Below are 13,327 nucleotides of genomic sequence, written 5' to 3'. Positions count from 1 at the left end.
CAAGGTATTGGTTCAGCTGAAGTGAACTCTGGTGTGGTTTGAATGCAAATATGAATGCAAGCGGACCAGAGACCGCCCCTTAACCAAGAAGCGGACTACAGTGCAGGGCATTCTGGGTAAATTCAACCAAAATAAACGCGCAAGTGAGAAATGGCTCGTGGTCTTTTACAAAAGACAAATTCTACATCTGCTCAAATCCGACGCCACTCCATTTTTGTTCACTTTTCGTGAAGAAGGAAGTTGCACTCATGACTTCTTCTGAGGTTTTCATGTCGTTTCCTTCAGTGTTTCTTGGTGCAGCGCCACCACAAGCGAGAGGGTGAACAGGTTTTTGAGAGGGTTTGAATGTTTTGACAGAGCAGTGTGAAAGCGACCCGCACCGGAGGAAAATGTAACAAATGTTGCAACTTTGTCCCACAATCGAACTAAGTCTACCAGACTGTGAGCTACAAAACAAACACCGGCCATACTGTGAAACCATGACGACGCTAGCATAGTCATGTTCCTTCTACTTCACAGTCATGCATTACTTCATCTATCACACGAAATCCCAGAAAAAACTTGTGGTTGTAATCTAACAAAATGGCACCGTTTAGCATGAAATGACTCACCCATCCTGCTCAGCCACTGCAACTCCTGCATCCCTGCATCCATTTTCACCTCGCATGTTCTCCTCTCCTCTCTCCCTGCACACTTCCTCCCTGCATCCCTTCCCTCTTCCCCCACCAACCTTTTCCCTCCTTCACCAGTGGCAGTAACGAGACTTCAATCTGACCCGTCAGGCAATTCCAGACCAGCCCGCCCTTGTGAGAGGAGGAGGAGCCAGTCAGTGGGGAAGAGAAGAGAAAATGAACGTGATGAACACTGAGGGGGTAGAACTTTGGGTAAAGGTCCATACACCCCCTGTCACGTTTTAGCGAGCAGTATTAACGGCAGACTTTAGGACTACCTGGGACGGCAGAGACAAGGATGTGAGAAAGAATAAAGGGAATGCTCCACCGGAGACACGTGTGCCAAAATCGACTAAAGAGAGAAGGCCTTACGACGAGCAGAAGACTCTCCAGGACAGCTTCCATCTGCCTGAGAGCGTCTGATAAATGATCTCAAGCTGGTACACGTGTAGTCCAAAAAGGATTTCAAAGACTACAGCCTCTTCAAGCGTCACAAACAGACCGCTAAGTCCAAGGGCGGAGGACGTGCGCACCGAGAACTGTTTTTATTTCAGCTCAGAGGTTTCTACAGAGACCTCTCGGTGCGGTGTATTTAGAGTGTAATTATTGTGTAGATATTGTTTTTTAAGTGAAGAAGAAATAATGTATTTTCTATTTCAGCTGAAGCAGAGAACAAGTTTGTAAACTAAAAAAGAAAAGAAATGCCTTGAAAAATATTGGGAAGACTGTTTGATTGTGCCTTTATTTAGGACAGAGGCCTTATTCACTCACACCTTATATGCTCTTATGGTGTAGTAAGAAGTAGCCTGGCTGAGAAAACAGTGGAGAAAAAAAAAAAAAAAAAAATATATATATATATATATATATATATATATATATATATATATATATTTTTTTTTTTTTTTTTTTACAGCGAAGCAGAAATCTGCCATTTGTTGGGGCCGTCCATGTTTGATTGATCGACAATACACGCTCCTCCTTACCAAAGTTACGAGTCGCAGTAACAAAATATCATTAAGGATGCCGTCGCTTCAGGTTTTTCTCCATTTCATTCCAAAAAGCAAACAAATCTTTTATATGCATCATCTTTTAAAAAAAAAAAAAAAGTTTTCCGAGATCTAGTGGCCTTTATTTACAGCAGATCCGACATGCAGCAATCATCCCAGATATGGGATTCGAACCCCCAGCAAGGACTAGTAGCCTCCGTATATGTGGTGGCTGCTCTACCTCTACACCACGCACCGCCTCATATTCATCAACTTTTAACCAATTGATATACTTTTTTTTCGAAATAAAGCGACCCAAATCTCAACGTATTTTGCAGCTAAACACGGGACGACGCGTCCAGCCAGTTCACCGCTCCCACTGTTTTACACTGCTGTTGTCCTTTTGCTTTTGTATGATCTTTAACACTGGAGATTGTTTTGTAAAATGATGTATATTTATTTTTTTTTCATGTTTTTAAACACTGGAGGAAAAAAGAAACAACAACAGATGATTGTGATTGTAAAATTAAAAACGTCCTTACCAATTTTTTAACTTTCTTGTTCCTGCTTTCGTCTGTCAGGTGCAATGAAACATGGCCGCCGTGAAGAGTAAAAGAGGTAAGCATGAGCAAATTTTGGCGAGAAAGACCTTGACTGCCTTTACCTCTCAACCGTTGGGATAAATCAGAAGACAAACTCTGAATACGTCTTCTCATCCAACATCAGTGCCTAACCTCAACAATATACATTTGGAAGAAACACTCCTAAATCTTATGGAAAGCCTTCCCATAAGGTTATAATTGAATGTATTTAAATTGTAGTTGCTTTAGAGGCAATACATAGACTACTGTAGAATATTTCCCCAAAGATCTTGGGGATTATCTTTTTTTTTTTTACTTCAGATTTATTTGTGCCTACGTGTAGTACATAAAGAAGCAATATCTTCTATGGTTTAGTTCAGCTCTATTGTCATACAGTCATGCATTTTACAGTTCCCGTGAAAAGGTCTCGTCAAAGTTGGCTACATAAACTCTTGGACGGCTCACCCGTGGGTACTGCTCGCTAAATAATAGTGAGAGCAAGCTGAGTGAAACGTTAGACGGCAGAATCAAATTTCACCAGGAGGTTCGATGTGATGCCACCTGTAGTCGGGCCTCATTTGTAGTGTCAAACACAGTAAGACGTCTGAACAGAGCCACTTTGTCAAAAATATGTGGCTCGATTAGCTGTGACGTCCTTAAAACTTGTTAGCAGTTTGCGCGTAGTTAGGCAAGGGTGAAATTCTGTGACCGTAATAAATTTCATGAACATTCATAAACTTCCTTGACACCTGAGCGAACGGTGTAGCTGCTCTCAGAGGGGCTATCAAACGGACACTCTGTGGTTTTTCTTTATCTCTGTCCTATCACGGTCAAACCAGCTAAATTATTCACGTGCGCCAGAGGTACTGACGTCAACCTGGAGTGTGGTCCAGAGCGAGACCGCGCGAGGACGGTGGTTTACTGGTGCAATTCTGCCATCTACTGGTAGAAAAATGCCCACTCCCAACTGCAATGGCGAAAGCATTGTTGCAGGATCTGTTGTAGTATTTCGAGGGTTTTTTCCTTCTTCTTTTGCACTTATGGGGTTTATTTGACAATTGCCGTACAGAAAAACGGAAATATAAAGACATGAAAATAATTCCTACTAAGAAGTGAACCGCTGACTGACATCCACACTGTTAGGTTCACCTCTTGTACCAAAGTCAGCTGTAAAAGTTCTTGTTTGATAAGAGACATTTATAGGCTAAGACAATTGTAGACTTGTTTACGTTTATACTTAAGGTAATTAATTTAAAAAAAAAGAGAAGGTAAGTTTTGGGCCAGAAAATCAATTCTGAAATGTGGTGGTGATTAATGCGACCCCACCACATCCCCTCCCAGGTTAATTCCTCCTTCTGCCACTCATGAAACAGTATAAGTGCCGTGTAATCACGCTTAAAGCTAGGATATGTAACTTTTATTTAAAAATCTGTTATTTATATATATATATATATTTGTTAAATCTGTCACTATGTCATGACTGTATAGTACGAGACAGATACTCTGTGAAATGCTCTCAGTGCTACAGAAATACACCAACTGGTCAGAAGCAATCAATTATAACCATTTTTTAAAAATCTCATTCTCCACTGACTGATTTTCCACCTTGTGCTTGTGTTAACCTCCTTTCCAATCCCACCCTGGGCAGCTGCCACATCAAATACTGTCGCTGTTTAAAAGATGTGTTTCAGCAAATTTCATCCACATCATGCAAACTTTTACCCTCCTTATCTAAATCTGGAAAGTCAGTAGTGAAGAAAACTCTGAAGTCCGTCTCTGAGTGTTGGGCTACGAAACTGTGTTGGCACCCGTGCAGAACTTGCTCATTATTGGCAGTAGGTGGGCGTTCCGCTGGCGGTTCAACAGCCTTGTGGCAAGTACCAGCTTCCGTCTCAGAAAAGCATCAAGAATATTCTTTAATTAACCACCCTTCTGTTTATTAAATATGGGAAATCACCGGTTTGGATTCTGGCCTATTTTGGTGATGGTGTCACAAGGCAACAATAATTCAAAGATTGTTACAGTTTTTGAATTAGGTGCTAAGAAAATCCCGTCATGTTATTGTTCAATAAAGGTCACTAATGCCAGAAAGTTTAAAAGACAACAATGAGTTGTTAAGGAATATTTGCCCATATGTTTTCTATCCAGTATGTTGGAGGTATTTGCCAGACATTTTGAATCCGGGGGAATCTTCATAAAAATAAAGCAAATAATTGTGATTTTTAGATTATATTATTTGAGATTTTTCATTTTAATTTTTAATTGATCTTCAATATACAATATAGCCATAAAAAAGAAGTCCAAAAATGTTATAGCCACTTACCCAATTGTGCCAAAACTTTAGGCCATGACAGTAGATTGTTCATCTAAGGAAAGTACAACACCTATTCCAGATAGGGTTAGAAAAACTGATTACATTTTATAGGACCTAACAAAAGGTTGAGAAACTCCCTTTGATTATTTCATTCCAAATAGGCAATGATCTGTAGAAATGTGATTATAGCTCTCCTGTCTATAGTTTAGGCGTGAACAGTTTCCGTGTCTATCAAACATCCAGTATATCATCCAGTCTTGTCAGGGTGCAAATAAGCTATTTTCAATGCTAGGTAGGGTCTTGGTGAGAAACCCCTGACTTCTATGGACCTTCTTGTTAATTTTCAAACTTCAAACTGAAACTTTTCAGCTTCTCAGCAAATGGAACCAAGTCAAGCAATGGTAGATAGCTAAAATCTTATGGAATAACCCCAAAAAACTAAAGAAGTCCTAGTGTGATGTTTTCGCTCACCCTTTTTATTAAAAGGGCAACAGCAAATCTTGATTACATCCATCATTTGACATAAAGGTTTTAATTAAACCATTTTTACCTTGTTACAAGCCAAGATTGACTTCATCCAGACATTTTATTGGAGCGTCTCGCAGGTCTGCAATCCAGGAATGGTTGTACATCAACAAGTTGGCAAGACAAGACATGACTAATTTGGGTTCACAGAGTCGACGTAGATGTGGAAATCAGTTTTTTTGACACTTCTGCTTTATAATGAACCCAAATTTTGTTTCGTCTTCAGCCAATTCGGTGTCTCCTCTTACCTTTAAAGTACCACTTCCCAGTTCTGTCTGTCCAGACTTGTGCAACATGCATAGTGTTGCCAGGAAAGTAAGCAGAAGTAGCTTTCAAATTATATCAAAGCCCCAAAACCGGCATAAAAAAGAAATCCACCCCTACAGTGTTGGTTCGGCAGTCCTCGACCTATCGTGGATTTCTCTTCTTGTTATTTATACTTTTTAATCAAAAGCACATTTCAACATGTTAGCATTTTATCAACCATCTTATCAAAGTGGGATTTTCGTCAGCACCCTCGTCATCCATCCACATTTTCCTCTTCCTCCCAACTGTTCTATAATTGACTCTGGAGGCTCTGGCAGTTGCATAAGACTTGCATGGTTGTGCAGCCTGCCAGAAAATGTGCTGGTTTTGGGTTAAGAGCTTTATAACAGAGTTTGTAAATGAGCACATATATCTGGAAAAACCTCAGCAGCAGCAGTAGTAGTTTCTCGCTCTCTCTGTGTGTGTTTGAACAAATAGTGGAAATCCAATCTAGATGCATTAGTACCCTCATTTGGTGTATTTACTGGTCATGGCTAGGACTGTAAATGCTAATGAGCTCCTGAAAAGCACAAAATAAAGCGACAGACTGTCGGATTTAGTCCGATTTTTAAAAAGTAACATGTTCAGACAAAGATAGATTGGGTGATTACGTTGGGTTTTAACAAGGGTACATAACAAGAATGCATAACTGATTCCATGGGGACTGAAATACTTAAGGGATGTCGGATGGGTTATCTACGAGAAATAAATCCAAGATAATCTCAACTGAGTATTGGGAATTATTTTAGTGTTTACTGTCAAGATCATCTAATCTGGCATTCTACATTCATTTCCAAACAAACTGAATAGATTGTTTTAGTAAAATGAAACAAATATTTAGAAAATAATTAAACAAATGCTTCACGTTTTGGCCAGCTGTTCTTTAAAATATTGCTAGTGTTGACTTGTGTAAGCAAACCTCTCTTCCAGTCCCATCCTAGCATGTTAAGTCAAGGTCAGATATGAACTTTGTTTGGGCCTTTACAACACGTAGATTCTTTTCTTGTTCAGACATTTTGTTATACATTTGCTGCTTTATTTGGGAACATCAACGCTGGTTGAACATTTGACTGTCGAACATCTTGGTGCATCCACGTTCAATTCAATGGCTGGAAGGTGTCTATGTTCTATGGCTACAAAAGAAAACTTTGGTTTAGTTTGGTTTAAGACCATAGGAACATGGAACCATGCATACAATATCACAAGATACAAAGGGAATAGAGAAGGAGGAAGTTCAAACCATTTCTTTCATCAGTCACAATGGGCAAGGATGACATCCCCTACTCCAACATCTCTCTCTCTGGCCTATTTACCATACAGTCATATGGAGATTTAAAGAGAAGCAGAAAAAGAAAATGAGGTGTATTAGCAGTGTTTGCCAGCAACTGATGGTATCATCCAGCACATTCCACATGCTACTGTGGAATATAATTTCTGTTGCCCAGATATTGAGCTAGTAGACTGTCATACAGCAACAGCATCTTCAGTCAGAGCCTTCTTCAGAATTCATTTCTAGACTATTGCAGATCCTTCCTGTCCCCAGCATCACCACTAACGGCGACTCTTTGACGATACGTGGAGGATATGGTTATGAGAACATTTGATTTCCCTTTGTGATAAAATATTTTTTAATTTTAATTGAAATGAAGTAGAAAGCAATTGCACGGCACCATGGAATATAAACAAACAACTTTTCTTTGGTCACATTGTCCAAAAGGCTTTTTTTTTTAAAAGACTTATGTTTTGTTCAAGCCACTAGTGTGCAAGCATAAGCAATGGCACTAAATTCCTTTTAGAAGGAACATGCTGTTTCTTGGCAATCCTTCCAAACAAGATATTCTTTTCCAACATCTTTCTGACAATACTGACACAAATGTTGATACTCAATATTTTTCTCTTGGGTGAATAATACCTCCCACTGCAAAATATGGACTTTAACTTAATTAGAAATGATCACACAATCCTTCGAAAGTAGACGGATGGCAACAAAAGAGACATTTCTGATGTCTTTCCTGTTTGGCTCTGTGTTATAACATGTATGTTATAAACAACCACTCTCCAGTGACATGTAGAACCTATTGTCTCTGCTTTAAGATCCTGAAAAAGACCAGATAACTCAAAATCCCCAGACATTTAAAAAACATTTAAAATAGGATTTCACTTTCTTGTAAAAATACCACCCTCTTCAGGAACAGAGCAGGCAAAATCCTCTATCACTATGCCTCTAAAATTTGTTTGCACACAAACGTGGAGCTAATCTCGACGTGCACTATCTCTCCAGCTGTCAGCCGACCAAGCACACACATGGAGCCATCTGTTTTACTGGTTTAAATGAAAAAGTTAGCAGTATTGGATAACAATGTTTGTTCTTTATGTGATGTGTAGGCTAGCTTTCAGTGTGTTTAAAGTTTTAGAGCAGTGGCTGCAGGAGAGCCGGGCGAAAAAACTGTAGGACTCGGGTGATCCTTACCGAGCTCATTGATAGTCTTACAGCAGACACAGAAAGTACTTGTGCTTACCTTCTCCTAATCTGTAGTCTCATCTCAAGGGTCAGGGGTCAGTTGACTACTGTTTCTCCTCCTCGTCCCTCTGTCAAAGCATCGTGTCACGCTTGCTCGGTTGGCCTCAAAAACAGGCTGATTTATGCTTTTTCTAAGAACCACGGAGTATTACATCAGCGGTAAGACATCTACCTTGGATTCCGCCGCATGAAGAACACGCGGAAGATCACACAACGTGGTGTAACCAGCGTGCAAAGGTTAGTATAACAAAGAACACGGGCGGAAAAGGGAATTTGGCTACATTTATAGCCTGGATGTTGGCAAGGTTTGAATTCGGGTGTATAAAATAAGTTGAATGAAAGTAATGTAAAAGTCCTGCTATCAGATTACTGTAAATAGATATAATTAATCTGGGGCAATTTGGTTAGCGGTTTTAAGAGAATAACTGGCTATTTATCTTGTACAGTCTTGAAAAGGGCATTTGAATTTTATACCAATACGAAATTATGTTATTGAAAAAGCCTTCCACATTATTGTATTCTCCTGGCATACAGCTGTAAACCTGTATATTTTGTATATATTTGTATATATTGTATATATGTTGGATTAGTATTCATGTCGGTAAGAGGGACTACAGAAAAAAACAAGGCTACTTGTGCTCAAGTAAATTTACATTTAATCCATTTGTTGGGTCCAGGGGCGGTTCTAACCTGTTTGGCGCCCTGGGTGCTTTCGGAGAAGAGGGATCATTATTATACAAAATGGAAAGTAAAAAAAGAAAAGAAAACAAGAACTTTGTATTATACCCAGAACAGGTTTGTACCCTGCAGTAGTTCTTCCAGGAAACTATCTGATGGACCCACTTTCTCCGTTACTGTCCTACGAATCAGTTAAAGATTTCTTTAATCTTTAATTGATCTTAATCTTTCTAAGAATTTATAAGTGTGCAATTGATAAAAAGATAGTATTTTTATATTCTTTCCTTTTTACCCATTGTGTTTTTATATTTGCCCCAATCTAAGGTAGTTCTAAGTCCAAATTATTAAAAAATACTGTTGTGTATGTATTTAACGCTGTAAATAACGCTGTAACTTTGGATTTCCGAAGACTAAAAAGGGACCTGCCACCAAAACACATCCTGGGGTAATCATCATAGTAATTACGTGTTTTTTAATGACTTTCCAGTGTTAAATCGCAGTCCTCTGCTTAACCACCTGTTTTATGATTGAGCAAAATGACAGTAGCGACCACAAGGTGGTGCTAAAGAGAGCTGACGCTGCTCACATCCTGTCGCCCCCGAAACGCCCGTAAATAAGCCGCGGCCCCTTTAAGAAAACGGCACTGACGCTATTTCCTCGGCCCAGCTCCCCGCTTGTTTCTGTGATATCAACCAGAAAGAGCAGGGCACGGCTCGTCTCTGTAAGCAGCGGGTCTTAACGGCGCAACTGGTATTTCTGGAAAAAAAATTTTTGAAGTATTTCTTCCGTTTTAATGATCAGCCTGTCCGTCTAACCGCAACAAGCAGAGGAGGATACAGTCCTTTGGACCGTGCTGAGCGGAGAGCGCGGCGGACATTGCAGGGATGGAGGGACCCAGAAAGCAGTCGTCGTCGTGAGGCTGAGAGACGGACGCTAATTTGGAGCAGCAGCAGGTGTACGGAAGGATAAAAGCAGAACCGGAGGGAATCGCAGTGTTCATGAAACTTTGCTACGATTTACGTGCTGGGTAAGGAAATATATTTCATCTCTCTGCGACACTACAGCCAGTTTGCTAATAATAATAAATAATAATAATAATAATGAAAAATCTTTAAAATGTAACTATATCCGACTGTTTGTGTTATCGCCTCTTCTAATGCGTCTTCAAAATTTAAAAACAATTCTCCCGTGCAGCCGAATAACAATAAAAACAGTGATAAATTAACTTCGGGCCTAACTTCAAAGTCGTGTTTAGTTCATTTGCCAAGAAAACAGATGTGACTTTCTTCCCACAGTGCAGGTATATCGGCCCAGCTAACGCCGCTAGCCGTAGCCCTCCAGGGACAACTTAACGGGTCCACCAGGCACAGGTCCAGGGGTCTATGGCGTCTTGAGCCTTCATTCGACGTGAAAATCAATGAACAATTCCTGGCTAAAGTACTGTTACTCCTTTAACATTCTGTCAGCTACAAACTTCATTGGAATTTATTGATAAAATGACACAACGTGGCTAATAATCGTTGACGCTCCCCCTCCCAAGCCACCTGTGTATTTAATTTCAGCTTAAATACAACTGTTGACGGAAAGCCACGAAGTCCAGTTTTGCCTGTAGGCCATTCAGGGAGCTCTGAGAACATGTGGAAGAATCACTTTGGATACACTGTGAAACATTGTGGTGGCAGCATCATGCTGCCACGTTATTTCTTTTTATCAGAAATAACGGGGGAAATGACCAGATATTAGAAGTAGCTAAGTTCAGGGAAGACCTGTTGGGGGCTCCAAAAGATTCAGGCAGGCTAAGTATAATTATGTAAAATATTATATTTTTTGGCTTGTAAAAAAACCCCCTATTTTTTATTTTTATTCTTTGCACAAAATTCCTCTAAAATGCATTGTAGTTGCTTTGTGACATTGCAAACTGTGATCATAGAGAGGCAGGCCTATAAAACCCAACAAGGTAGTACAGCCTCTTAATCTTTTCACTTGTACTCGTTTCCTCATAACGCCTGCTCTTTATATAAATCATATCCAGTGTAGCATTTCATAGGGCATGACCTCCACAATTATCCTCATGATCCGACGCCACCTGCCACCTCATCTGAAGCGAACCTTTCAGGAAACGCGTACAGACACAAATGTATTAAACATCTACTCGAGCTTAACAATAGCGAGGTGATTAACAGGTCAACATGTGGATTATATTTAGAGAAAAGATGCAAGAGATGGGACTTAAAAGCCTCTTAATTGCGTGTGATCTTTTCTAGTGATTCAAAGCAGCAGTTGAGCAATGCAATTTCCTTTTACTGGCTGGTGTTGAAGTGTTTACCTTTTTTTTGTTGTAAACTTATTTTTACATGAACAGGAAAAAGTAGGACAGAAAATACCTTTTGTAACTCACACCTTCAAAGTCTACATGAATTCTAACCAGCAGGAATTATATTTTTTTCGCTTTGAGAAGAAGTGGAGATTGAAATCTTTAAAAAATAAATTAATTACAGTAACATAATTGCACTGTGGATGAAAAATAAGATTTCATTTCATTATATTTCAGTGTTAAGAAATGACTGTTTTTAGAAACAGTCACAATTATTGGCAGGTTCCTTTTGTCAAAGCGGCATATCAGATGCTGGAACTTATTTGTCAGTAGCTGCATTTCCATTACAAATGTACGCAAAAAAATTAAAATTGTGGCGTTTCCATTAAATCAGAAACACAATTGAAATCACATGTGAAAAGCTTGTCCACGTGATAAGTCGACAAAAGAACATGGCGGCAGATGTATAGACTTACATCTTCATATTTCATACACAGAACTAGCGCTCATCATCAGAGGAGACGTCAACTTTTTCAGCCATTGGAGCAACAAGTCTGTTATATTTGGACCGGCTACGTATACATGCAGCGTTTTTGGAAAAATTGTCTAAAGCAATTTTTACAGAGCTATTGATTCAAAACTATCAATAGCATGGCAAACTGTGAGCCCTCTAGTGGAGTAAAAATAAATGCCGAATACAAACTAGCGTGCAATAAAAAAGTATTTCTATTGCAGTTTTGCAAAATACATGCATTTCTTTACGAAGGGTTTCCCTCGGTATATTGTAAGCCTGGCGGGCCACCAGGCTTTATTTGTGCCCCCACCAGGCTTAGCATTGTTAATTTATCTTGGGTGTTTTTATTTTATTGCATTTTTTAAAAAACTTTGTAGTTGGTGTTTAGGTATTAATCATCCAGTCGTCCAAAAATGCATAACTATCAATATTTTGAAATTTCTGTCAACCTTAAACATTTTTTAACTCACAAACATGGCGGCCAGCTGGATGACTGTCCTAGCGCTCCGAGCAACAGGCTTAGCAAGTTTTTTTTGGGGGGGAAACCTTGTTTAAAGCTCAAAAGCACCTTTTTAGCGAAAAACATGAAGGTTTTCTGTTTTATTTTCTAAATGACATTTTGTGCCATTTTAGGGTCAGTGGAAACGCAGCCAGTGTTTCAGTAAGGATGCTGGTAGCTGATGCTACAGGAACTGCCAGTAAAGGAAAACATTTTAAAGGTAGCCAACACTTTGCACTTCCTACGTCATTTTCCTACAAAATGGTCAGGAAGAAAAGAGAGACTGCGTTCATGTACAAAACCTAAGCAAACATGTAGCCAGGGTAAAAGAGCCACACATGGTGTTTATGTAAACGGACAGCATGTCTGTGGTTGCCTCTGCTTTGCAAGGTTTAGGTCGCACAGCTGCTGCCAGCAACCAGGATTACGAATGAAACAAGAAGTGTTGGCGTTATCATATCGTCCTTTGTTGTTTACTCCAGCATTAAAACCACAAAGCGAAGTTTCTGATCTTGTAAGGTCAAAAGAAAACAAAACACCCATTACTGTGTTTACCTCCTGTCCCCGAGTCGCCTTACGCAAGAGTTCAAATTTGATTACTTTTTGATTTAAGTCGATCACCGGTTTCACGAGAGGCCAGATGGGCCGATTGGCGAGGATCTATTGATTGTTTATGCAACAGCGCAGTGAGATAATAGCAGCAGGGTGAAGCTGTGTGAGCAGAGCAAGGACAGGACCAGTCTGCTGTCCTTCGTCTCCCTCTGCCTGTCCCCTCAGGAGAAATATCCCGTTCCATCCAAGCGACGATCGTGACCGTGTGGGAGTCGTTCCTACTTCAGCAGCTCTCCTCTGCCTGCCTGTGCACCGATGCAGCGATCTGCTGGAGTGATGTCATTCCTTGTGCACCAGAACGCAACTCTGAACATTGAAAAGTGGTTTAAGAAAACAAAAGACAGGCAAATGTCCAGCCATTTTTGGTTTGAGCAGCCATCTGCACGCTTTGCCCAGAGGTTTACATTATTGTATTGCAGGAAAGCTGAAGTATTCCTCTTGGTCATGCCATTAATACTGCTTCAGAATGAGTTTTTTTCCGTCTTTGTGACCCTGGGTCAACCTCCTAATGCCTTTTATGAAAACCAGGGTTCTCACACAGTCTGGAAAGTTTATATAAGCAGCGTACTTTATCTCAGTTATTAATCAGCGTGACAGCTGATTAATAACTCTCCCTCTGACCATCTGTTACAACTTTATAGCTTTTTAAAAATAATAATTATTATTATTATAAGTGAATCAAACAGCATTTCATGCCCATGCTGGCAGCTGAGGTATTTAAAGGTCATGCTAATCCCTCTGTGTGCCTGAGTGTCTTATGAAACCGGGCAAAAGGTGAGCGCGGTTCCACAGACGAGACACTGCCT

At 39.9% G+C, this 13,327-nt stretch overlaps 2 protein-coding genes across 6 annotated transcripts in view; both read left to right on the top strand.

Annotated features, from left to right (window-relative positions):
• celsr1 (cadherin EGF LAG seven-pass G-type receptor 1) overlaps positions 1-2,205 on the top strand; it is an 85,823-nt gene extending 83,618 nt beyond the window's left edge. For 3 of the 4 annotated variants that reach the window (XM_023350668.1, XM_023350667.1, XM_023350665.1), the window contains one exon: positions 783-2,205. In XM_023350668.1, the coding sequence (XP_023206436.1) occupies positions 783-810 (28 nt within the window). In that variant the 3' untranslated portion in view covers positions 811-2,205. Of the gene's footprint in view, positions 1-749 lie in introns of all 4 variants that reach the window. The other variant, XM_023350666.1, reaches the window with a different exon arrangement.
• A 7,049-nt stretch (positions 2,206-9,254) lies between these two features.
• gramd4 (GRAM domain containing 4) overlaps positions 9,255-13,327 on the top strand; it is a 42,746-nt gene continuing 38,673 nt past the window's right edge. For both annotated transcript variants that reach the window (XM_023350174.1, XM_023350173.1), the window contains exon 1: positions 9,255-9,609. In XM_023350174.1, coding sequence (XP_023205942.1) covers positions 9,581-9,609 — 29 coding nt within the window. In that variant the 5' untranslated portion in view covers positions 9,255-9,580. The remainder of the gene's footprint in view (positions 9,610-13,327) is intronic.

The sequence above is a fragment of the Xiphophorus maculatus genome, chromosome 17, assembly GCF_002775205.1.
Source record: "Xiphophorus maculatus strain JP 163 A chromosome 17, X_maculatus-5.0-male, whole genome shotgun sequence".
Lineage (NCBI taxonomy): Eukaryota > Metazoa > Chordata > Actinopteri > Cyprinodontiformes > Poeciliidae > Xiphophorus > Xiphophorus maculatus.
Note: the sequence above shows the minus strand (reverse complement) of the source record. Positions and strands in the feature narration are given on the sequence as shown.